Source organism: Oncorhynchus kisutch, linkage group LG4, assembly GCF_002021735.2.
Source record: "Oncorhynchus kisutch isolate 150728-3 linkage group LG4, Okis_V2, whole genome shotgun sequence".
NCBI lineage: Eukaryota > Metazoa > Chordata > Actinopteri > Salmoniformes > Salmonidae > Oncorhynchus > Oncorhynchus kisutch.
In genome coordinates, this window is record NC_034177.2 from 53,915,158 (window position 1) to 53,942,614 (window position 27,457).

The 27,457-nt window shown below is 43.1% G+C and overlaps 1 protein-coding gene across 1 annotated transcript in view; it reads left to right on the forward strand.

Annotated features, from left to right (window-relative positions):
• Positions 1-27,457, forward strand: part of LOC109888924 (reelin) — a 268,663-nt gene that overhangs the window by 108,206 nt on the left and 133,000 nt on the right. Inside the window, exon 4 of the mRNA XM_031823231.1 lies at positions 18,556-18,626. Coding sequence (XP_031679091.1) covers positions 18,556-18,626 — 71 coding nt within the window. The remainder of the gene's footprint in view (positions 1-18,555; positions 18,627-27,457) is intronic.

Below are 27,457 nucleotides of genomic sequence, written 5' to 3' on the forward strand. Positions count from 1 at the left end.
TAGTGAGCCAAGTTGGGGCGAAGGCAGCAGGCAAGCCCCATGCTCCACAGGCTGGGGCCCAGGAAAAATCAGCTCATGTCCCAGGCCCCTGACTTGTCATTTCGGTTGATGTCATATCATCCGCTACAGCACTTCAGACAAAACAGTTTGGATCTGTTTTCTCAGTGTTCTTTTTTGGTGTGTCTTGGGTTCTCAATCCATTCCCATCAGAGTTTGGTGAATAAAATGTTACTGGACCTATAATGCCTCAATTCGGTGCAAATGTTCACCTCCACCCTTATCCCATACCCTGCACCATCCTGTCCACAAGGCACTGAATCACACACACCTGTCCATTATTCCCACTGATTAGTATTTGTATATATGTGCCCTTTGGTTTTCATGGCCTTGTCGATTATTGTTCCAATGTCCGTTGGTGCGTGTGAGTACTTGTGCTGTGTGCTTTTGGCATTCTTTTGGCTTTCGTGCAGATGATTATAGTTCTCGTCCCGTGTGTTAATCATTGTGCGTGTGTGTTATTTATTTAAGGTACTCCTCTTTCTTTTGCTTGGATTTCAACCCTGCATTTTGTGTACATGTTTGTTTGGTCTTCGTCCCTGTGCCCTTACACGGCATGTCGTAGTTTGGGTAAAGTAAAAACCCATATTACGCATTCCTGCGTCTGTCTCCCGGATCCTTCATACCGACGTGACATGTGTGAATTAAATACCTGTAATAGCCTAACCTGCGTCCTTCACAAGGCTAGAGCTGAGGTGCCTCTCCCATGCATTACTATGAAGCCAGTAACAGTTTTATGTGCGATATTGTATGAGTGTTCCTGGTGACAGATTGCCATCAGACAGACAGACTGAGTGATGTAGTGTTGTGACGTTACTGTGGAGGAAATTCGTTTGCTGTGTGGCTGTAAATTATACTGCTTAGAGAGAGGAGAGGCCTTGGAGACATGGAGAGGATGCGAGAGAGAGAGAGAGAGAGAGAGAGAGAGAGAGAGAGAGAGAGAGAGGGCTCAAGACGGGGTAGTTATACTCACACAGAGTAGCCAGTCTGCAACCCAGTCTTCCCCAGACAACTGTATGAATTAGTGTGTGCGTGTGTGTATACTCAGTGTGTAGGAAAAGGTCCAGGGGGTATGTGTGTAGGTGTGTGCTTTCTCTAATATAAGATAAAATAAGGCAGGCAACAAAATCAGCCAGGTCACCCATGATACAAGTCAGTATTCGACATCCATCCATGTCTGAGAACATTGGGAGATGATGTAGAAACTGTCCACTAGAGGCAACAGTGAGCGCTGTCGCATTCAAGTAAGTTTTGGGTTTGCTAGGGCGTTGGGGACTGGTATGGTGGGTGGGTGTAAGCATCTGCCTCTGATGTACCTCTGATCCCAAAGGTTGTAAGTTTGAATCAAGTGATAACTTTTTTTTATGCCTAAACTAAACCTTAACCCTTACCTAAACCATTCTGAGTTGATGCTTAATACAGCAAATTAAAGAAACATCTTCTTAGTCTACCCATCGTGTCCGATTTCAAAAAGGCTTAACAGCAAAAGCACAACATATGATTATGTTAGGTCATAGCCAAGTCCAAAAAATTCACAGCCATTTTTCCAGCCAAAGATAGGAGTCACAAAAAGCAGAAATATAGATCAAATGAATTACTAACCTTTGATGATCTTCATCAGATGACAGTCATAGGACATCATGTTACACAATACATGTATGTTTTGTTCGATAATGTGCACATTTATATCCAGAAATCTCAGTTTACATTGGCGCGTTATGTACAGTAATGTTGTGATTCATAAACATTGAAAAGATACAAGTGTTATTCACAGAATTAAAGATACACTTCTCCTTAATGCAACCGCTGTGTCAGATTTCAAAAAAAATATGAGAACGGCGCTCAGAGCCCAATCCAGCAAGAGAAATATCCGCCATTTTGGAGTCAACAGAAGTTAGAAATAACACCATAAATATTCACTTACCTTTGATGATCTTCATCAGAAGGCACTCCCAGGAATCCCAGTTCGACAATAAATGACTGATTTGTTCCATAAAGTCCATCATTTATGTCCAAATAGCCACTTGTTGTTAGCGTGTTCAGCCCAGTAATCCATCTTCATGAGGCGCAGGCACTTCGTCCAGACAAAAACTCAATGTTCTGTTACAGTCCTTTAGAAACATGTCAAACGATGCATGGAATCAATCTTTAGGATGTTTTTAACATAAAACATCAATAATGTTCCAACCGGAGAATTCCTAGGTCTGAAGAAAAGCACTGGAACGAGAGGTAACTCTTTCAGGAGCACACGTCATGAGCCTGAGACACTCTGCCAGACCACTGACTCAAACAGGTCTCATCAGCCCCTCCTTTCAAGTAGAATCCTCATTCAAGTTTCTAAAGACGGTTGACATCTAGTGGAAGCCGTAGAAAGTGCAACTTTATCCATACCCCACTGTGTATTTGGTAGGCCAAGCTTTGAAAAACTACAAAGCTCAGATTTCCCACTTCCTGGTTGGATTTTTCTCAGGTTCTGTTATACTCACAGACATCATTCAAACAGTTTTAGAAACTTCAGTGTTTTCTATCCAATACTAATAATAATATGCATATATTAGCATCTGGGACAGAGGAGGAGGCATTTCACTCTGTGCAAGCTATTCATCCAAAAGTGAAAATGCTGCCCCCTATCCCAAAAAGGTTTTAAGAAACATGGATGAAGGTCTAATTCTACCGTGCTACTGTGAGAGCTGGTAGAACAAAATGCTTATACATTCTTCTCATCCTGTCTTTGTGTGTTGGGGGTGTTATTGTGCACACACAGACACACACACAAGCAGGCATCTGCCGAGCTGGAGATTGCATTAATTACTGCATGTGTGCCTTACTCTCAAAGTGCTCCTCCAGGGAGAGGGGTGTGGGTAAGTGTGATGGCATGCTGTGATCCTTACTCCCAAAGTGCTCCTCCAGGGAGAGGGGTGTGAGTATGTGTGATGGCATGCTGTGAGCCTTACTCCCAAAGTGCTCATCCAAGGAGAGGGGTGTGAGTATGTGTGATAGCATGCTGTGAGCCTTACTCCCAAAGTGCTCCTCCAGGGAGAGGGGTGTGGGTATGTGTGATGGCATGCTGTGAGCCTTACTCCCAAAGTGCTCCTGCTGTGTGCATGCTTGCTTTTATATAAGTGTTCATATTTAAAGTGTGTGTGTGTGTGTGTGTGTGTGTGTGTGTGTGTGTGTGTTGCGCATGTTTATGCAAAACCCAAGCAGGTCAGACGCACTTGTAAAATAAAGGAGGTGTAAAACTAAAGACAACGGCAGACACACACCAGAAACAAAAAACATCTCGCTAGATTGTTTGCTTATATACTCCTGCGACTCTTTCATGCTATTGCTTGTGTCTGTATCTTTTTCCCGTTAAATTTACGACCGCGGAAATGTTTTTAATGACCTGTCAAACATGCCCCAGTAATGGCTGCAATGGGGTCAATGGAATCCATTGTCTTTTCGTTGCATCAATCTAAATGCTAAAGCTTTGTCTGCGATTTAACGCACCCGTCTCGACACTTATATGAGATGAAAGAGAACTCCATTTTGATGGGTGTTCATTTTTTGTGGAATTGAAAAAAGTAATAATTTAATACAGTTTAATGTTAACAATTAGATGCACTGAAATGAAAACACCTTCCGAAAATGAACACTAGTGATCGTATGTCTGATCTCAACAAACAATATAAAGTATGTTTAGATAGATGTAATCTAGAGCCAAGCATGTTGATTTTTAATCTGAGTGTATCCTGCTATTGACACACACACTTTTTATTTCACCTTTATTTAACCAGGTAGGCCAGTTGAGAACAAGTTCTCATTTATAACTGCGACCTGAGATAAAGCAAAGCAAAGCAAAGCAGTGCGACAAAAACAATAACACATTGTTACACATGGGATAAACAAACTTACAGTCAATAACACAATAGAACATCTTTATACAGTGTGTGCAAATGAAGTAGGGAGGTAAGGCAATAAATAGGCCATAGTGGCAAAGTAATTACAATTTAGCAATTAACACTGGAGTGATAGATGTGCAGATGAGGATGTGCAGGTATAAATACTGGTGTGCAAAAGAGCAGAAAAAAAACATATGTGGATGAGGTAGGTAGTTGTTTGGGTGGGCTATTTACAGATTTTTTTTTCACCTTTATTTAACCAGATGGGCTGTGTACAGCTGCAGCATTCGGTAAGCTGCTCTGACAGCCGATGCTTGAAGTTAGTGAGGGAGACACTAACTTCAACTTCAGTGATTTTTGTAATTCGTTCCAGTCATTGCAGCAGAGAACTGGAAGAAAAGGTGGCCAAAGTAGGTGTTGGCTTTGGAGATGACCAGTGAAATATACCTGCTGGAGCGCGTGCTACGGGTGGGTGTTGCTATGGTGGCCAGTGAGCTGAGATAAGGCAGAGCTTTACCTAGCAAGACTTATAGATGACCTGGAGCCAGAGGATTTGGCGACAAATATGTAGCGAGGACCAGCCAACAAGAGCATACATGTTGCAATGGTGGGTAGTATATGGGGGTTTGGTGACAAAACGGATAGCACTGTGATAGACTGCATCCAATTTGCTGAGTACAGTGTTGGAGGCTATATTCTAAATGACATCGCCAAAGTCAAGGATCGGGAGGATAGTCAATTTTACGAGGGTATGTTTGGCAGCATGAGTGATGGAGGTTTTGTTGCGAAATATGAAGCCGATTCTAGATTTAATTTTGGATTGGAGATGCTTAACTCTTAGCGTCCCCTGAGACGTCTGCGTCCCACCCAGCCATCTGGAAATACAAATGCGCTACGCCAAATGCTAATAGCACTCGTTAAAACTCAAACGTTCATTAAAACACACATGCAGGGTACTGAATTAAAGCTACACTCGTTGTGAATCTAGCCAACAAGTCAGATTTTTAAAATGCTTTTCGGCGAAAGCATGAGAAGCTATTATCTGATAGCATGCAACACCCCGAAGAATTAGCATAGCCAAATAGCAGATAAAATATAAAACATGCATTACCTTTGACGAGCTTCTTTGTTGGCACTCCTATATGTCCCATAAACATCACTATTGGGTCTTTTTTTCGATTAAATCGGTCCATATATACCCTAAATATCGATCTATGAAAACTGTGTGATCCAGAAAAAAACACAGTTTCAAAACGCAACGTAATTTTTTTAAATCAAAAAAGTCGACGATAAACTTTCACAAAACACTTCGAAATACTTTTGTAATCCAACTTTAGGTATTAGTAAACGTTAATAATCTATCAAATTGATCACGGGGCGATGTGTATTCAATAGCTCCACGTCTTCAAATCATGTTCGGAAATCTCTCTTCCAAAACTTCCTGTCGGAGACCGGATGGAAAGGGGTCTCTCTTCTTCGTTTGACCAAGAAACAACCCCCAGGCAATTCACAAGACTGGCGACATCGTGTGGAAGCTGTAGGACTTGCAATCTCAGCCCCATTTAATTTGGTGTCCCATAGACAATACATGCAAGTGGCGCATTTATATTTTTTTCAGTTTTCAGTGATCAGTTTTTCTTGCGCTTTTCGATGAAACACACGCTCTGTTATAGTCACAGGGGTGATTTAACCAGTTTTAGAAACGTCAGAGTATTTTCTATCCACACATACTAATCATATGCATATACTATATTCCTGGCATGAGTAGCAGGACGCTGAAATGTTGCGCGACTTTTACCAGAATGTTCGAAAAAGTAGGGGGTAGGCTTAACAGGTTTAATCTGAGTCTAGCCAGACACCTTGGTATTTGTAGTTGTCCACATATTCTAGGTCAGAACCGTCCAGAGTAGTGATGCTAGACGGGCGGGCAGGTGCGGGCAGCGATCGGTTGAAGAGCATGCATTTAGTTTTACTAGCGTTTAAGAGCAGCTGGAGGCCACGGAAGGAGTGTTGTCTGGCATTGAAGCTCGTTTGGAGGTTTGTTAACACAGTGTCCAAAGAAGGGCCAGATGTATACAGAGTGGTGTCGTCTGCGTAGAGGTGGATCAAAGAATTACCCGCAGCAAGAGCAACAACAAGAATTGAACCCTGTGGCACCCCCATAGAGACTGCCTGTGATAAGGTGCGTCTCGGTGAGAGGTGTAGGAGTCAGGCTCAGGAGAGCAGGGATTTCTGAGAAGCGTGTTTAATATAGATATATGTATACATAGTCCACCAATACAAAATTGGCCCAGATGAATATCGAAACTACGCTCTCGAAGGAACGGAAACTCGTGTCAATACACGGAGGAACAACCACAGTTCCGACACTACATACACATACGTAAATGCGAAAACAATAAACAGCATAGAATACCGAACGCAAATACCCACAAGCTTAATATACACACAGAAATAAAAGCAATTGAAACCAGGTGTGAAAAGGAACACACAGACAAAACAACCAGAAAAGGAAAAAGGGATCGGTAGCGGCTAGTAAACCGGCGACGCCGAGCGCCGCCCGAATAGGGAGAGGAGTTACCTTCGGTAGAAGTCGTGACACTGCCAGAGGTCCGGACAACAGGCCCTCCGATTTGACACACTGAACTCTATCTGAGAAGTAGATAGTGAACCAAGCGAGGCAGTTATTAGAGAAACCAAGGCTGTTGAGTCTACCGATAAGAATACGGTGATTGACGGAGTTGAAAGCTTGGCCAGGTCGATGAAGACGGCTGCACAGTATTGTTTTTTTATCGATGGTGGTTATGATAGGGGGGTTGCAACAATGGCAGCGGATAATTTTAGGAAGAGAGTGTCCAGATTGTCTAGCCCAGCTGATTTGTAGGGATCCAGATTATGAAGCTCTTTCAGGATATCAGCTGTCTGGATTTGGGTGAAGGAGAAGCTGGGGGGGGCTTGGGGAGGCAGTTTCTGGAGGGGTGCAGAGCTGTTGGCCGGGGTTGGGGTAGCCAGGTGGAAAGCATGGCCAGCCGTAGAGAGATGCTTATTGACATTCTCGATTATCGTGGATTTTTCGGTGGTGACAGTGTTTCCTAGCCTCAGTGCAGGGGACAGCTGAGAGGAGGTGCTCTTATTCTCCATGGACTGTACCTTGTCCCTAAACATTTTGGAATTAATGCTGCAGGATGCACATTTTTGCTTGAAAAAGCTAGCCTTAGCTTTCCTAACTGACTGTGTATATTGGTTCCTGACTTCCCTGAAATGTTGCATATCGCGGGGACTATTCGAAGCTAGTGCAGTGCGCCACAGGATGTTTTTGTGCTGGTCAAGGGCAGTCAAGTCTGGAGTGAAACAAGGGCTATATCTGTTCTTAGTTCAACAATTTTTGAAACGGGTATGCTTATTTAAGATGGTGAGAGGCCCTTTTGAAGAACAATCAGGCATCCTCTACTGCTGGGATGAGGTCAATACCCTTCCAGGATACCCGGGCCAGGTCGATTAGAACTGCCTGCTCGCTGAAGTGTTTTAGCGAGTGTTTGACAGTGATGAGGGACCACTGACCCATAATGGATGCAGGCAATGAGGCAGTGATCGCTGAGATCCTGGTTGAAATCAGTAGAGGTGTATTTAGAGGGCAAGTTGGTCAGGATGATATCTATGAGGGTGCCCATGTTTTCGGATTTGAGGTTGTACCAGCTAGTTTCCTTGATAATTTGTGTGAGTATGAGGGCATCTAGCTTAGATTTAAGGACAGCAGAGGTGTTAAGCATGTCCCAGTGTAGGTCACCTAACAGTACGAGCTCGGACAATAGATGGGGGGAAATCAATTCACAGGGCACAGCAAGGAGCTGAGGGGGGTTTATAACAAGCAGTAACAGTGAGAGACTTATTTCTGGAGAGAGGTAGAGAGAAGTAGTAGCTCGAACTGTTTGGGCATAGACCTGGATAGTAGAACATAACTCTGCAGGCTGTCTCGGCAGTAGATTGCAACTCCGCCCCCTTTAGCAGTTCAATCTTGATGGAAAATGTTGTAATTGGGGATGGAAATGTCAGAATTTTTGGTGTCCTTCCTAATCCAGGATTCAGACACGGTTAGGACATCAGGGTTGGCGGAGTGTGCTAAAGCAATGAATAAAGGAAACTTAGGGAGGAGGTTTCTGATGTTAACATGTATGAACCCAAGGCTTTCCAGGTTGTTGAATTATGCAACAGAACGTGAACACAACAGTAATTAATGAGGAACTCGAGACAGTCTAGGCCTCCTGCACTAAGGAAGTTTTTGTGTTTGAAGCCCTGTCCCACCCCTTTATGTTAATATTTTCATAAATGCAAAGTGTATTTCTGCAAATGAGGCATATATAATTTTCTTTATTTTAACACAAAATATAAAATAAATTCCTGACACTATTACAAAATGTATATGAGTGCGTTCTATGAAAATAAACTGTGACATTCCCGTCAAAATCCCTGTAAAATGTTTTATGTGCTATATTGATGTGCTATATTTCATTAACAATTCAAACACTTTGGAGTATCTTCATCCATTGTCCAATTCTTGCATTTATTAGAATTGTTATTAAACCTATTAACAATTTTGATGCTGAGTCGGATGAAACCTTCAGTCATTGATGGATGTCTCATTTGTAGCACTCTGTTTATATTCTCCTTAATTTGCATGTCAGGAGGTATTTGTGGGGCGTGTTGGTGCCTGAGAGAGAAGATCAGCCAAACACACACACACACACTGTGACAAAGTGCACCTCTTAACACGCACAGGCCCACGCTCTCTCTCACACACACACACACACACACACACACACACACACACACACACACACACACACACACACACACACACACACACACACACACACACACACACACACACACACACACACACACACACACACACACACAGGTGTTTGTCTTGTTCGTGCTAAATGAAAAGAAATGTATCATATTTTGTGCTGATGATGCTTCTGCCATCTGTTCTCTGCTGCAGTCTGGGCTGGGCTGTGTGAGCACGGTGCTGCGTGAAACATGGTACTGTGTCGTTCACTTTTTGAGAGCGTGGTGTTAGGAAAGCCAAGGTTGAGGGTTCAGTTCTCTAATTCAAATTACACTTCTGGTTGTCAGATATATAAATAAGTTCATTACCATTTGGATCATCATTTTTGAGAGCAGAATGTTAATAATTTCTTTAAACCGTCAACAGGCCACCTGTCAACCTCTCACAATGACCTAAATGACATAGGTCATTGTGAGAGGTTGACAGGTGGCCTGTTTAACCCTGAGACCTCATCTCCTGAGGCATTAACCAATCATATTGATTTCCTGCCTCAGTTAAGCCAATCAGTGAAGTCCCCCCTGCAGTCAGTTTAACATAACATCATTAAATATTTACATTAAATAATTTAAATGATCTTCCCTCCTCATCATTAAAACACTGTTTAATTCAAGATTGTTTGATGAACCCTGCATTTACCCCAGACACCATGGTCAAATCAATAGTCCCCCTGCACTGCTCAGTTGTTATCCCCACACTCCGACTCCACACATTAACCACGCTTCTGTCTATTGTCTCATCTCACACCTGCTGTTAGAGTCTAGATCATTATCAACTCCCGATGAAATAGAAATTTGATTTTTAAAAGTATCTGTTTACTTGAATTAAACGGACACTAGAAAATTAAATGGGACCATCATCTAGGGAGAGGGGGTTGTGATTGGTCGACATCTCTTTCTCTGTGACCACATGTGGTTTGTGGCCCCACATATGTTTTTACCGTTTGATTGACAACCCAGATTGTCACGATCGTATTAAGAAGCGGACCAAAGCGCAGCATGGTGTGAATGCATCATTTAATAGATGATGAAAAACACAAAGTAAACTGTACAAAAACAATAAACGACTGTGAAGCTATAATGAGACCTGTGCTGACACAAGCAACTAACATAGACAATTACCCACAAACAAACAGTGAAACCCAGGCTACCTAAGTATGATTCTCAATCAGAGACAACTAATGACACCTGCCTCTGATTGAGAACCATACTAGGCTGAAACATAGAAATCCCAAAATCATAGAAAAACAAACATAGACTGCCCACCCCAACTCACCCTCTGACCATTCTAAATGATGACAAAACAACAGAAATAAAGGTCAGAACGTGACACAGATACCACAAATCATCACAAGTGCAGTTTTTCTGCTAGGCCTGTAAAGATAGGTAGACTAACCCCTCTGCCCTTCCTTTGTCCCAATTAGTCTCTAAATGATAGCTCTCTAAGGAACAAATAACATTTTCTGAGGCTCATTTTTTCACATTAGTTCTCCTCTCCTTTCTAATGGCATCACAGATTAGGTGAAAACAAATAGAGTGAAGCTCCTCCACTCCTCCTGATCTTGTACTAACAAGCAGGTGATTTGCCAACCATCTCCCAGATAGCCTTAGTCGTTAGAGTGTTGGGCCAGTATGGGCCGAGTTGACAAGGTAAAAATCTGTCGTTCTGCCACTGAACAAGGCAGTTAACCCACTGTTCCCCAGTAGGCTGTCATTGTAATTAAGAATTTGTTCTGAACTGACTTGCCTAGTTAAAAAATAAATTAAGATGTGCACGTGCAGCAATACATTTTATGGGCCTAATCATATAAATACATAATCCCTATTAATTCAATAGGATCTCTGTAGGCCTAGCCGTAAAGATTTGTCAGTTAACTTTTAAAATATATTACCTTTTATTATGGCAAAAACACAACCAATCATGATATATTCATCTGATTGTCAAACAATCACTACAAAGGGCTCCTTTACTAGGCTGTGAGTGCACGTTCATCCACTCACAACATATATCCAGTCTCCAAACAGGGCTGAATGGAAAGAACACCTGTTACACAAAAATACTTATTTTCCACCATAATTTGCAAATAAATTCATAAAAAATCCTACAATGTGATTTTCTGGATTTTTTTTCTCATCTTTTTAAGTGGGAGAACTTGCACAATTGGTGGCTGACTAAATACTTTTTTGCCCCACTGTATATACAGTGCCTTCGTAAAGTTTTCAGACCCCTTGGCTTTTTCCACATTGTTGTATTACAGCCTTATTCTAAAAACAATTACATTTATTTGTTTTCAGCAATCTCACACACAATACTCTATAATGACAAAGCGAAAACAGGTTTTTTGATTTTTGTGTTCTTGGGGACCTTCAATGCCGAGACAGGATTTTGTCGAGGCACAGATCTGGTGAAGGGTACCAAAAAATGTCTGCATGTCCCCAAGAACAAAATGGCCTCCATTATTCTTAAACGGAAGAAGTTTGGAAACACCAAGACTCTTCCTAGAGTTGGCCGCCTGGCCAAACAGACCAATCGAGGGAGAAGGGCCTTGTCAACTGTGGAACCTTATATAGACAGGTGTTTGACTTTCATGTCCAATCAATTGAAGTTACCACAGGGATGATCGATGGAAACAGGATGCAATGGAAACAGGAGCTCAATTTCGAGTCTCGTAGCAAAGGGTCTGAATGCTTACGTAAATAAGTTATTTCTGTTTTTTCTAAAATCTTAAAACTGGTTTTGGCTTTGTCATTATGGGTGTGTGTAGATTTATGAGGGAAAACATGTATTCAATCAATTTTAGAATAAGGCTGTAACATAACAAAATGTGGAAAAAGGGCCAGGATTGGAATATTTCAGAATGCACTGTATACATTTGTATGATTGCTGTTCTACAATCAGAGGAGGACAAACACACGCATGCACACACACTCATACACACGCACACACATACACTCTGAGATGTTTGAGCCCTTAATTGCTTTCCCTCCCAAATACATTCAAATTAATGTTTAGGTGTTCAGTAAGTGTGTGTGTGTGTGTGTGTACAGTATGTGTGTCCTGTAATGAGACACACACTGAGGTTCCAGTAGAGTGTACCGACAGGACAGACGCAATTGTGGAGTTGCACCGATCACACACTCTTCTCCTTGCTCAGATAGACAGAGGGGCTAAACTCCTTTCTCCTCATCTGCCTGTCTCTCTCTGTGTGTCTCTCCCAACCTGATTTAAAGATATAAAGACTTCTAAATATTTGCATAACCTTTGTGCAGGTTGTGGAGCACTGTACTATGCTGTGTTGCTCTCATGTCTTGTTAGTTAGTGCAACCTGACTCTGTTTCTGTTTAGTAAATATTAAAGAGGCTTGTTCCTACATCCCCACCCGCTGTTCATCACCACACATAATTTATTCATGAAAATACCACACACACATGCCTACACACACACACACGTACAAATCCAAATGAATGTTTAACCAATTTAGATGTCTGAATAAGATTAAGTGTGTGGTCTCTCCCCACCATCACCTCAGCAACATGGATTCGTTATTAATGAATGAGGGGTTGTATTCATTATTCATGAGATGAGATTAATGATGTAAATAGTTTGACACCCATAAAAACCACAGTCTCTATGGGGGGGGGGGGCAAAAGGAAGGGAGAGAGAGTGAGGTGGGGTGGCAAGGAGTTTAGGAGGAGAGATGGGGTGGAAGAGGGTTGCAGGAGAAGAAATGCCTCTCCACTCCACTCCACTCCTCTGCTCTCCTCCTCTCCTCTGGTCTCTGCTTCTCTCCTCCCCTCTTCTCCGCTTCTCTCCACTCCTCTCCTCTCTCCGCTTCTCTCCTCTGCTCTCCTCTCTCCTCCTCTCTCCTCCTCTCCACTGCCCTCCTCTTCTCTCTGTTGTGCTGCACGGTGTTGTGTCTCGTTGTGCTATGCCATGCCATCTTGACAGAGTGTGTTGGGGGAGAAAAGAGGAGTCTGTCCTGGAGATTGCTGTGTCGTGTTGTGGAGTGACAGTGACAAATGGAGTTTCCACACAGCCCTGCTACAATTGTTTCATTTAGAGAACAGCGATAATATGTCTCACTGATGCAATCCCTACTAGACTGTGAGGAAGTATTTCAGTGGGTCTTTCATTTTGACCGCAATTACCTCTCTGACAAGCCCAGAGTGTTTGTGTTTTTGTGTGTTCGCGTGCGTGCATATCAAGTTTATTGAGTGTCTGGGAGAGTGATTCTCTATTTGGATCAGCGCCAAAGTTGTAATGTTTTCAGTAAAGTCTTCATTTGGCCCAGGGAGGATTAATTTGGGACATGATTGGAAGCTATTACATCTTGTAAATAGCCAGTACGGATTAGTTTAAAGACACACACACACACACACACACACACACACACACGGGGACAGTAGATTTGATGGGCCTGCTGTGATACTGCAGTACAATATAGGTACATGCTGACTTAGCCAGGCAATAAAATGGCTGACCAGGAAATAGACCACCACTGAGATATTTATGGCTTCATGTCTTTCATGACTTTGACCTCGATAGCCCTGCGATTGATTTTTACAAGACTTGACACATTTTATTTGATTTTCTATCAGGTCCTGGTGTTGCTTCCAAAAAACTCTTAGTGTGGACATCATATTTTACTGGGATTTAAAACGGAATCTTTTACCACCTCTGGCTCTTAGATTCAATAACTAAGAGTTAGTATATAAATGATAAAACAGCTTGATAGACAGATACTGTATAAACAAATCACGCCTTCAAATTAGTGGATTCGGCTATTTCAGCCACACCCGTTGCTGACAGGTGTATGAAATCAAACACAGCCATGCGATCTCCATAGACAAACATTGGCAGTAGAAGGGCCTTCCTGAAGAGATCACTTTCAACCTTGGCACCATCATAGGATGCCGCCTTTCCAACAAGTCAGTCCATCGGATTTCTGCCCTGCTAGAGCTTCCCCTGTCAACTGTAGGTGATGTTATTTGAAGTGGAAACTTCTAAGAGCAACAACAGCTCAGCCGCGAAGTGGTAGGCCACACAAGCTCACAGAACGGGGCGGCCGAGTGCTGAAGAGCGTAGCTCATACAAATCGTCTGTCCTCGATTGCAACACTTACTACCGAGTTCCAAGCTGCCTCTGGAAGCAAAGTCAGCACAATAACTGTTAATCGGGAGCTTCATGAAATGGGTTCCATGGCCAAACAGCCACACACAAGCCTAAGATCACCATATGCAATGCCAAGCGTCGGCTGGAGTGGTGTAAAGCTCTGCACCATTGGACTCTGAAGCAGTGGAAACGTATTCTCTGGAGTGATGAATCACGCTTCGCCATCTGGTAGTCCAACAGATGAATCTGGGTTTGGCGGATGCCAGGAGAACGGTACCTGCCCGAATTCATAGTGACAACTGTAAAGTTTGGTGGAGGAAGAATTATCGTCTGGGACTGTTTTTCATGGTTCGGATTAAGTATCTTAGTTCCAGTGAAGGGGAATCTTAACAATACAGCATACAATGACGTTCTAGACGATTCTGTGCTTCCAACTTTGTGGCAACAGTTTGCGGAAGGCCCTTTCCTGTTTCACCATGGCAATGCCCCAGTGCACAAAGTGAGTTCCATACAGAAATAGTTTGTCGAGTTCGGTGTGGAAGAACTTGACTGGCCTGCACAGAGCCCTGACCTCAACCCCATCTATGAATTGGAACACTGACTGTGAGCCAAGCCTAATCCCCCAACATCAGCACCAGACCTCACTACTGCTTGTGGCTGAATGGAAGCAAGACCCCGCAGCAATGTTCCAACTTCTACTAGAAAGCATTCCCAGAAGAGTGGATACTGTTATAGCAGTAAAGGGGGGACCAACTCCATATCAATGGCCATGATTTTGGAATGAGTTGTACGATGAGCAGGTGTCCACATACTTTTGGTCATGCAGTGTACTTTAATCTCAGTATCTGTGATACCAACAATTGACTGCCCATAAGGATGTTGTCAAGCTGGATCTTGTTAAGGGCATTTGATATGTTTGTGTGCATGTGTTTGTATCAGTGTCTTTCCTGGGGGTACTCATTTACGAGAAGCAGGTCAGGTCACCACCCTATGACTCATCGTGACATCATGTATCTCTTTACACTGTAGTCTCTATGCCACATCCTGCTCTCTGGTGTGTCATTCTCTACTCCAGCTGCTGCTGTCTTATACCAACGTGTGAGCTGTATTACATTGTCTTATACCACATCTCTGCTCTGTCTGGTCATTTGGCCTACTGTCTTACACCACTTATCTGGGAGCGAGAACTCGGCTGACTTTTGAGCAACAGAGGTTAGAATGAACTGTATTAACTGTATTTAAGATACAATTATAGTGAAAGTAAAAGTGTTTTAGTTTAGTTAACATGCAAGGGTGTACAGTACAAGTGCTGACACATAATAAAGACCTGGACAATAGACATTTTAGTTACTGTACCTCTTGACGAGATGCATCTCAAGTCCCATGGACCTCATGCCTTTGTTGTACTTAGGGAATCTCCTCACCATGTGGTATAAAACCTTAAGAGCATTACTGTCCAAAATGCCAAAACACAAAGCAGTCCAATAACCCTTTTTACACATTGTAGACTATATTTTAGAGCAACCCTTACAAAGTACATACAGTATCTCCAACATGTCAGCAAAGCACTCAAACAACTAACCCATTTAACCTCTCACCAACATTCGAAAAGCATTGCCTTCCTATTTTTTTCTTATTCGTCTGATGCTGTTGGCGGTAGGTGCACCCGATTCAGCTCCCCAGTACCCTGGGTAGGCGAAGTTTTCCCATTTTGAACCATTTCAGTGTCTGAAGGTACACACTCTGCCTTCCCGGCAGGCCCGGAAAGCAAATCAAGTGCACTATAGGCCTACTGCTGGCCAATCGGATGGCTCAGAATACCATCTCTGCAGTAACGTAGATGGCGTAAAAGAAACCTACAGAAAAGTTAATACTGTGATATTAAACGTTTAAAACAATGACTAGAGAGAGACTGTCGACAAATACAGCAAAGAAAGAGCTGCTGTTTTAATGAGTGAGTTCATGTTTAAGTTGTTACTCAGCACTGTCAACACTTTTACAAGCCATAAAATGTGCGTTCTTCTTACTTCCACTTGTGCTTCAACCAGCAGTGCAGCTGCAACGAGGTAAGACCGTGTATCGATAGATTTGAGTTATTATTCGCGACTTGGATCTGTTTTTATATTGAGAAATATTCAACTTTCTCTGTTCATAGGATTAAAAATAATAATTTGTGCATGAAGCAGAAATAATGCGGTTTACTCGAGTTTTACCATAAGCTGTAAGACGGTGTCCCTTTTTGGCAGGGAGAGCGTAGGGATGTTGAGAGACAGACCATCAGTCTGCTGCTCTCTTAGTCTCTCTCCTGAGATTGACCATCAGATGCAGGCATCATCAGCCCAGTAAAAAATAAAAAGCTAATTATTTAAATGAATGCTCACTCAGCTGTGCCTCACAGGTAATACAACAACTGATCTGTATTGCCTACCTAAACTTTTGAAATATATATATTTTGAAATTGTCCCACAACAATGCATTTGCAGGGTCATTCAAGCAAAGCCAGTATGTGGTGATTTTATTTATTTATTTATTTAACCTTTAACTAGGCACAGCAAATAAAATGATAATGTGATAATGGATTGGGCCTACAACATACTGATGTAACGTATACGCAGGGAGTTTGGAAACAGCTGCAGAAAGCGAGTTTAATAATAATAAACATGAAGATAATACAAAACAGCAGATGCGTACTGAACGTAACCAAAACCAATACTGCCTGATGACTGAGGCAACTGAGGGCTATATGAAGGGAGAGGAATCAGTGTGGTGAGGAAGTCCATGTGTGCTTAATGATGGGGAGCAGGTGTGAAATGATGGTTGCAAGGTGTGCACAATGTGGGTTGCCAGGACCGATGGATAGTAGACCGGTGACGTCAAGCACCGGAGGGAGCAGGAGTAGGTGTGACAATACCCCTAAACAATATGTTACCACATTGACCCTCTGGAGGACCTTGAAGGGCCCCACAAACCTGGGGCCCAGTTTCTGGCAGGACAGGCGGAGCTGGAGTTTCCTGGTGGAGAGCCAGACGTGATCACCAGGATGGAACACGGGAGCCTCACTGCGGTGGTGGTCCGCCTGATCCTTCGGACGGTGTGCTGGAGGCTCACGTGGGTAGCGTTCCACGCCTTCTCTATACTCCAGAACCACTCATCCACTGCAAGGGCTTCGGTCTGGCTCGGAGTCCACGGAGACAGGGCCGGCTGATATCCCAGGATGCACTTGAAGGGAGTCAGCCCGGTAGAGGAGTGACGAAGTGAGTTCTGGGCATATTCCGCCAGGCAATGAACCGGGCCCACTCCCCCTGCCGGGCCTGGCAGTGACTCCTTAGGAACCTCCCCAGTTCCTGGTTGGTCCTCTCCACCTGCCCATTAGACTGAGGCCAGAACCCATATGTGAGGCTGACCGTGGCCCCCAGCTTCTCCATAAAGGCTTTCCAGACCTGTGAAGTGAATTGGGGACCACGGTCGGAAACTAAATCCTCAGAAAGGCCATAGTGCCGGAAGACCTGCTGTACTTCAGAGACCTGGAATGTGATAGACCAGAGAGAGAGAGGGATAAAATAGGTCCTCCAACATCCTAGGCCCCAGCCAGGTTATGAAGTTGGAGCCACGGGAAGCCGAGGATTACTTTGTGTACGGTGATGATGAGGAAGGCTTTCCTGGTGCTTGGGTCCCACGGTGAGGGTGAGTGGTGCTGTGACGTGCATAATTGTGCTGGATCCCAATGGACGCATATCCAGGGCTTAAACAGGAAAAGGAGAGGATAACGGATATGAATTTGCCTCATCCCTGAATGTGAGGGCCTGGTCGATAAAGTATCCAACGGCACCAGTGTCCCCTAGAGCTGTAGAGACCAAACTTGAGAGACAGCCAGCCATAGGAATCATAAAGGGTTTGGCGGAGAATGAAGGTAATTGAATACTCACGCCTACCCTGGGAGACGGAAGGTCACGGGGCCACCCCTCTGCTCTAGTGAACTCTGGGTTGGGGCACACCAGACACCACTAAAGCTGGTGCCTGCAGTCAAAACAGGCATCGCAATATTTGAAATACAGTTACGGGAAAACACAGGTTGGAAAGCAAATGTATCAGGTTGAAAAGGAAAAACTAATCAGTATGTAGGCTGCCAAATAGGCCTATTGAGCGAACCACATTGTTTTACAAAGTAAAAAAGAGAGAGACATAAGCTTTTAGCACCAGCGGTTCATCAGCCAATCACTGGAAATCTCTTTTTTGACTATAATTTCCTCCTCATATTGTACAGTATGTGTGTCTCCACACACCTAGGTCTTGGCTATTGATGGATTCAAGACAAGATTGTTTTTCTTGATTTCAGATTCTCAGTTTGTTTGTGTCAAAGTAGCCCGTCATTTTGATAATTTGTGAGTTATAAAAAAATATTATGTTAAAGTCTCCAGTTATCTAAAATAATGCTAAAAGGCTAAAGGCGGCACTTCAACACATACAGACAGACATACACCATTTAAAAAAATGAAGGCATCTGTTCAAAGTTAATCTTTATATTGATAGTCTCATCTTTACCCTCAGCACACTTTGACTTAATGCTCTTTCTGCATCTCCCTCTGTCTCTCTCCCTCTATCACCGTCCCTCTCTCTATCCCCGTCCCTCTCTCTATCACCATCCCTCTCTCTCAGGGCCACTGCTACACATCGAGGACAGATCATCTTCAAGGACGCTCTTGCCCAGCAGCTGTGTGAGCAGGGAGGTGAGCAGCAGAGAACACACAAACACAAACCACAGAAAGATGAACAATGATGTTTCAGCACTACAGATAGAGACTTTTGGGTGTGCTATATTGCCAGCTTCATTTCAGTTTATAGTAAACTCATATTTCTCTGAGCTGTACTGTTTATAGCTAGTACTCCACAGCCAGTTTCTCTGTGACAGTAATACATGTACATTGACAGTGCTTTCCCATCATGCACGCTGAGTAGTGGTAATTACTTGTTTAGGAGGAAGCAGACTTCCTTATTCAAGCAACCCTCTAACAGATCACTTCTGAAACATTACCCGAGAGAGGTTTGCAATCAGAGGAAAATTAAGTGGGGTTTTCTTGAAGTAGGCTAACTCTGTTTTCACTGTCAAGTTTGGCCCTTAATAGCACTAGGCTATTCGTTTTAGGCCAGTAGTGCCATGGGAAGTACTATTGGTGCCATTGAGACAGTTCACAGCATACTAGTCAGCTGTCTGGTCCCATGCCACTATGAAGATATGAAGCCTAGAGCCTCCACTATTGCCTGAAAGAGTGAATGAGTAAGAGAGACGGAAAAGGATTGAAGGATGAAGTTGTACTGTACAGTAGGTGACATGGATACACTGTCTGTAGTAAATAGTGTACGGGATAGTGTGAGAGAAAGAACGAGATGGAGAGAGAGACAGAGATAAATAGAGAGAGAGAGAGAGATCTCCCTCTCCTTGCCCTAGGACCCTCTCAACATCAACTATACTGTCAGAGTGCCTAGTCGTCTCTGTTGGGCAAAATACCTGTTTAGGTCTTTTCCTACCAACCTCCAGCATTACACACACACACACACACACACACACACACACACACACACACACACAGACACACAGACACACAGACACACAGACCGACAGACACAGAAGCCATGCAACCTGCTACCAACCTCAAGCATTACACACACAGAGAAGGGTGCCTGACTTTGTCTGACAGTGGGGGTGCAAAAGCTTGGGAGGGTGGAGGGATCTGGGGGACCATCCCCAGAAAATATTAGCATTAAAAAATAAATAAAAATATCCTGCAATTTTCTCAGATTTTGCTACAATTAATTAGATTGAAAAATAGTTTTAATTTATTATTTAACAGGTCTGAAACACTACCAAACCTGTGACTCCCGCCCCTTTTCTTGAAAATACCACCCATAATGATCGATTGACATATCCAGAACCAACTCTGTGACTCTCAAAAATATAATGCACCTCCCCTGACAATCCCAACTACAGTGACGAATTCACAGGCAAACTGTTAAGAACGTGGGCAGGATAACTCATGACAATGAGGAAATTAAATCGAAAATGGAGGAATAATATTGGTTTACCCAAAAGGATTTGAATTTTGTACTTGTAGGTTAAGAAAAAGCATTGTTTAATTGCACATTGTTTTCATCTTGTTTTTGCCACAAAGAATGTGATCACAATAGCGTACAAAGTGAGCCATGATTTATCTTATATTCATTTTCTTTCGCAATATGGACGTTTTTTTCTGGTAGGGCATTGAACAATCTGGAATTTGCATTTAAATTTGGTCATTGATTATGTTCACATAAAAATAATATAGTATTATAATTAACAAAATAGGTTATTTTGGCAGATATCAATAGTACCAGTCAAAAGTTTGTACACACCTACTCATTCCAGGGTTTTCTTTATTTGTACTCTTTTCTACATTGTATAATAAAAGTGAAGACAACAATCAATTGCAGATGCAAAAACCATCAAGCGCTATGATGAAACTGGCTCTCATGAGGACCACCAGAAGAAAGGAAGATCCAGAGTTACCACTGATGCAAAAGATAAATTAATTAGATCTAACTGCACCTCAGATTGCAGCCCAAATATATGCTTCACAGAGTTCAAGTAACAGACACATCTCAACATCAACTGTTCAGAGGACACTGTGTAAATCAGGCCTTCATGGTCGAATGGCTGCAAGAAGCCACTACTAAAGGACACCAATAAGAAGAAGAGACTTGCTTGGGCCAAGAAACACAAGCAATGGACATTAGACCGGTGGAAATCCAAATTTGAGATTTTTTGTTCCAACCGCCATGTCTTTGTGAGACGCAGAGTAGGTGAACAGATGATCTCTGAATGTGTGGTTCCCACCGTGAAGCATGGAGGAGGAGGTGTGATGACGTGGGATTGCTTTGCTGGTGACACTGTCAGTGATTCATTTAGAATTCAAGGGACACTTAACCAGCATGGCTAACGCAGAATTCTGCAGTGATACGCCATCCCGTCTGGTTTGCGCTTAGTTGGACAATCATTTGTTTTTCAACAAAACAATGACCCAACACACCTCCAGGCTGTTTTGAGCAAGAAGGAGAGTGATGGAGTGCTGCATCAGATGACCTGGCCTCCACAATCACCCGACCTCAATCCAATTGAGATGATTTGGGATGAGATGGGCCACAGCATGAAGGAAAAGCAGCCAACAAGTGTTCAACATATGTTGAGAGAATGCCAAGATTGTGCAAAGAGCTTACATTGAAGAATCTAAAATATATTTTGATTTGTTTAACACTTTTTTGGTTACTTCATGATTACATATGTGTTATTTCATCATTTTAATGTCTTCACTATTATTCAACAATATAGAAAATAGTAAAAAATAAAGAAAAACCCTTGAATGAGTAGTGTCTCTAAACTTTTGACTGGTACTGTATTTGACAACAAATCGTGAAGAAACAGAAAAATCATGAAAGTATGAGGAACAGCAAAAGTGTCGTCTCAACAAGCATATTCATTGACCGAAAATATGGTAGAAATGGCTTATTTTGTCGATTTTACTTACCAAGGCAAGCAGAGCTGTTTTATCAAGATACAAATATCCTGTAATTTTTCATTTGGCTCAAAGGTGCATAGAAACACAGCTTGGCTACATTGTAAACTCTTGATGTTGTCATTTACTTTAATAACTATTTCATTGGCAAAGTAGGGAAACTTAGGAATGAAATGTCAGCAACAACTGTGAGCCATAATTTTCATGCATAAAATAACTAATAATGAAAGATATTGTCATTTTAATTCTCTAAAGTTAGTGTGGATGACATTTAAAAAATATATTATTCTCCATCAACAATAAGAAATCACCTGGTATTGACAAGTATGGTAAGGGACTATATTGCCACCCCTTTGTGTCATATTTTCTATCTGAGTCTGCAGAAATAAATGTGTCCTCAGACCTGGAGGGAAGCCAAAGTTATTCCGTTACCCAAGAATGGTAACCAATCAATCAGCCGACCAATCAGCTTGCTGCTGACTTTTACCAAACTTTTTGAAAACATTGTGTTTCACCACATACATTGCTATTTCTATGTAAACAAATTAACAGTAGATTTATAGAGAAGGGGACTCAACATGTACTGCACTGACACAAATGACAGATGATTGGTTGAAAGACATTGATAGTAAGAAGATTGTAGCAACTTGTGCAGAATTTGATATTTTTTACCATAACCTGTTGTTGAAAAAAAACGTATATGTTATGGCTTTTCAACCTGTGCCATTTCATGATTTCAGAGCAATCTATCTAATTAAACACAGACGGGGAATGGCGCCAACAGAGATGGTTGCCTCGCTTTGCGTTCTTTAACAAACTATGCAGTATTTTGTTTTTTATGTTTTATTTCTAATACGGTTACCCCAGGAAATCTTAAGTCTTATTACATACAGCTGGGAAGAACTATTGGATATAAGGGAAACGTCAACATAACAACATTACGACCAGGAATACGACTTTCCCGAAGCGGATCTTCTGTTTGGACCACCACCCAGGTCAATGGATCAGATCCCAGTAGGCGACCCAAAACAACGGCGCCGCAGAAGGGGCAGACGGAGCGGTCTTCTGGTCAGGCTCTGTAGACTGGCACAACGCTCACCGCTCCCGAGTATACTACTCGCCAATGTCCAATCTCTTGACAACAAGGTAGACGAAATTCGAGCAAGGGTTGCCTTCCAGAGAGACATCAGAGATTGTAATATTCTCTGTTTCACGGAAACAGGGCTCACTCGGGATATGTTATCAGAGTAGGTACAGCCACCTGGTTTCTTCACGCATCGAGCCGAGAGAAACAAACATCTCTCTGGTAAAAAGGAGGAAGGGGGTGTATGCCTTATGATTAACGAGTCGTGGTGTGATCATAACAACATACAAAAACTCAAGTAATTTTGTTCACCTGACCTAGATTTCCTTACAATCAAATGCCGACCGCGTTATCTACCAAGAGAATTCTCTTCAATTATAATCACAGCTGTGTATATCCCCCCCCCCCTCCTCCTCAAGCAGACACCTTGACGGCCCTGAAATAACTTTATTGGACTCTATGTTAACTGGAAACCACATATCCTGAGGCTGCATTTATTGTAAGCTGGGGATTTTAACAAGGCTATTCTGAAAGCAAGGAATATTCTGGATCATAGCTACTCTAACTTCTGCGACGCACACAAAGCCTCCCCTCGCCCTCCTTCTGGCAAATCTGACCACGACTTCATTTTGTTACTCCCAGCCTACAGACAGAAACTAAAACAGGAAACGCCTGTGCTCAGGTCTGCTTAACACTGGTCTGACCAATCTGATTCCACGCTTCAAGATTGCTTCGATCACGTGGACTGGGATATGTTCCGGATAGTCTCAGACAACAACATTGATGTATACGCTGATTCGGTGAGCGAGTTAATTAGCAAGTGCATCGGTGATGTTGTACCCAAGGTGACTATTAAAACCTTCCTCAACCAGAAACCGTGGATTGATGGCAGCATTCGAGCAAAACTGAAAGTGCGAACCATTGCTTTCAATCATGGCAAGGCGACCCAAAACATGACCGAATACAAACAGTGTAGCTATTCCCTCCGCAAGGCAATCAAACAAGCTAAGCATCAGTATAGAGACCAAGTAAAGTCACAATTCAACGGCTCAGACACAAGATGTATATGGCAGGGTCTAAAGTCAATCACAGATTACAAAAAGAAAACCACCCCCGTCATGGACACCGACATCTTGCTCCCAGACAAACTAAACAACTTCTTTGCATGCTTTGAGGACATGGCCCACTACCAAAACCTGTGGGCTCTCCTTCACCTCAGCCAACGTGAGTAAAACATTTAAACGTGTTAAACCTCGCAAGGCTGCCAGCCCAAACGGCATCCCTAGCCACGTCCTCAGAGCATGTGCAGACCAGTTGGCTGGTGTGTTTATGGACATATTCAATCACTCCCTATCCAAGTCTGCTGTTCCCACATGCTTCAAGAGGGCCACCATTTTTCCTGTTCCCTAGAAAGCTAAGATAACGGAGATAAACAAGTAGCACTCACTTGCTTCATCACGAAGTGCTTTGAGAGACTCGTCAAGGATCATATCACCTCCACCCTACCTGACACCCTAGACCTACTCCAATTTGCTTACTGCCCCAATAGGTCCACAGACGACCCATCCGCAATCACACTACACACTGCCCTAACCCACCTGGACAAGAGGAATACCTATGTTTGAATGCTGTTCATCGATTAGAGCTCCGCATTTAACACCCTGGTACCCACCAAACTCGTCATTAAGCTCGAGACCCTGAGTCTCAACCCCGCCCTGTGCAACTGGGTCCTGGACTTTCTGACGGGCCGCCCCCCAGGTGGTGAGGGTAGGAAACAACATCTCCACCCCGCTGATCCCCAACACTGGGGCCCCACAAGGGTGCATTCTCAGCCCTCTCCTGTACTCCCTGTTCACCCATGACTGCGTGGCCATACACGCCTCCAACTCAATCATCAAGTTTGCAGACGACACTACAGTGGTGGCTTGATTGCCAACAATGACAAGACGGCCTACAGGGAAGAGGTGAGGGCCCTCAATGTCAACAAAACAAAGGAGATGATTGTGGACTTCAGTAAACAGCAGAGGGAGCACCCCCCTTTCCACATCAATGGAACAGTAGTGTAGAAGGTAGAAAGTTAAGTTCCTCGGCGTACACATCACGGAAAAACTGAAATGAAGAAATTTGGCTTGCCACCAAAAACACTCACAAACTTTTACAGACGCACAACGACCATAAGGCTCTCCAGAGGGTAGTGAGGTCTGTACAAAGCATCACCGGGGGCAAACTACCTGCCCTCCAGGACACCTATACCGCCCGATGTCACAGGAAGGCCAAAAAGATCATCAAGGAGAACAACCACCCGAGCCACTGCCTGTTCACCCTGCTATCATCCAGAAGGTGAGGTCAGTACAGTTGCATCAAAGTTGGGAACAAGAGGCTGAAAAACAGCTTCTATCTCAAGGCCATCAGACTGTTAAACAGCCATCACTAACATTGAGTGGCTGCTGCCAACATACTGACTCAAATCTTTAGCCACTTTAATAATTAAAAATGTAATGTTATAAATGTATCACTAGTCACTTTAAACAATGCCACTTTATATAATGTTTACATACCCTACATTACCCATCTCATATGTACTGTATATACTGTACTCTATACAATCTACTGCATCTTGCCTATGCCGTTCGGCCATCGCTCATCCATATATTTATGTGTACATATTCTTATTCATTCCTTTACACTTAGTTTTTGTGAAATTGTTAGATTACTTGTTAGATATTACTGCACGGTCAGAACTAGAAGCACAAGCATTTCTCTACACTCGCCTTAACATCTGCTAACCATGTGTATAAAATTTGATTTGATTTAATAGAATCTTCGCTAATGTTAAACATGTATAGTGTTGTCTACTGCAGGGCAGATCCCTTGGCCCTCTACTCGTTTCTATTTTTACTAATAGCATTCAACAAAGCCTGTGTGTCTATGTATGCTTATGGTTCAACCCTATATCCCTCAACAACTACAGGTAGTGAAACAAAGAGTTGCATTCAATTTTAGAATGTGTAGCACATTATTTACTAGTCCTGAACACCTCTAAAACTAAGACCATCGTATTTGGTACAAATAATACCATTGGTTCTAGACCTCAGCTGAATCTGATAATGAATAACATGGATGTTGAGAAAGTTGAGAATAAATTACTTGGTGTTACCTTAGATTGTTAACTGTCATGGTCAAAACATGAATTAAATTGTTGTAAAGATGGTGAGAGATCTGTCCGTAATAAAGAGATGCTCTGCTTTTTTGACATCTCTCTCCACAAAGCAAGTCCTGAAAACTCTAGTTTATCTTATCTTGATTATTACCCAGTCAAATGGTCAGGTGCTGCAAAGAAGGACCCCTTAAAAACTGCAGCTGGCCCAGAACAGAGCGGCATGTCTTGCTCTTCACTGTAATCCGAGGGCTAATATCAATGCTATGCATGCCAGTCTCTCTTGGCTAAAGGTAAAGGAGAGACTGACTGCATTACTTCTTATTTTTTATTAAAAACGTTAGTGTTGAAAATTACTAATTGTTTGCATCGTCAACTTACACACCACTCTGACACACACGTACCCCACCACAGACATGCCACCAGGGGTCTTTTCACAGCCCCCAAATCCAGAACAAATTCAAGAAAGCAACCAGTATTACATAGAGCCATGATGGCTGTAGTAAACAGTAAACCTGGTTGCCATACCAGGCTGTGATACTGCCCGACAGGATGCCTTCGGTGACAAGCCAAATTTCTTCAGCTTCCTAGGTTGAAGAGGCGCTGCTGCGCCTTCTTCCCCACACTGTCTGTGTGAGTGGACCATGTCAGTTTGTCTGATGTGTACGCCAAGGAACTTAAAACGTTCCACTATCTCCACTGCTGTCCCTTCGATGTGGATGGGGGGGGTGCTCTCTGCGATCATCTCCTTTTGTTGACGTTGAGTGAGAGGTTGTTTTCCTGACACCACACTCTGAGTGCCCTCACCTATTCCCTGTAGGCAGTCTCGTCATTGTTGGTAATCAAGGCCACTACTGTTGTGTCGTCTGCAAACTTGATGATTGAGTTGGAGGCGTGCAAGGCCACGCAGTCGTGGGTGAACAGGGAATCCAGGAGGTGGCTGAGCACGCACCCTTGTGGGGATGTTGTTTCCTACCTTACCTGGGGGCGGCCTTTCATAAAGTCCAGAAAGCAATTTTACAGGGCGGGTTTAAGACCCAGTGCCTCCAGCTTGATGACAAGTTTGGAGGGTACCAGGGTGTTAAATGCTGAGCTCTAATCGATGAACAGCATTCAAACATAGGTATTCCTCTTGAGGTTCCTCTTTGAAGTGGGTCTAGGGTGATAGACTGCATCTAGACTGCATTCCTCTCTGGAAGGAAACCCTTGCTCAAGGGTGGGTCTAGGGTGGCCGGTAAGGTGGAGGTGATATGATCCTTCACTAGTCTCTCAAAGCACTTCATGTTGACAGAAGTGAGTACTGGTAGTCATTTAGTTCAGTTATCTGTGCCTTCTTCGGTACAGGAACAATGGTGGCCATCTTGAAGCATTTGGGGACAGCAGACCGGGATAGGGAGCGATTGAATATGTCTGTAAACACACCAGCCAACTGGTCTGCGCAAGCTCCAAGGGCGCGGCTAGGGATACCGTCTGGGCCATTAGCTTTGCAAGTATTAACACGTTTAAATGTTTTACTCGCATTGGCCACAGAGAAGGAGAGGCACAGTCCTTGTTAGCGGGCCTTGACGATGGCACTGTATTATCCTCAAAGCGGGCAAAGAAGGTGTTTAGTTTGTCTGGAAGCGTGATGTCTGTGTCTGTGACGTGGCTGGCTTTCTTTTTGTAGTCTGTGATTTCCTGTAGACCCTGCCACATACGTCTCGTGTCTGAGCAATTGAATTGCGACTCCACTTTGTCCCTGTACTGGGATTTTTCTTGTTTGATTGCCTGTTT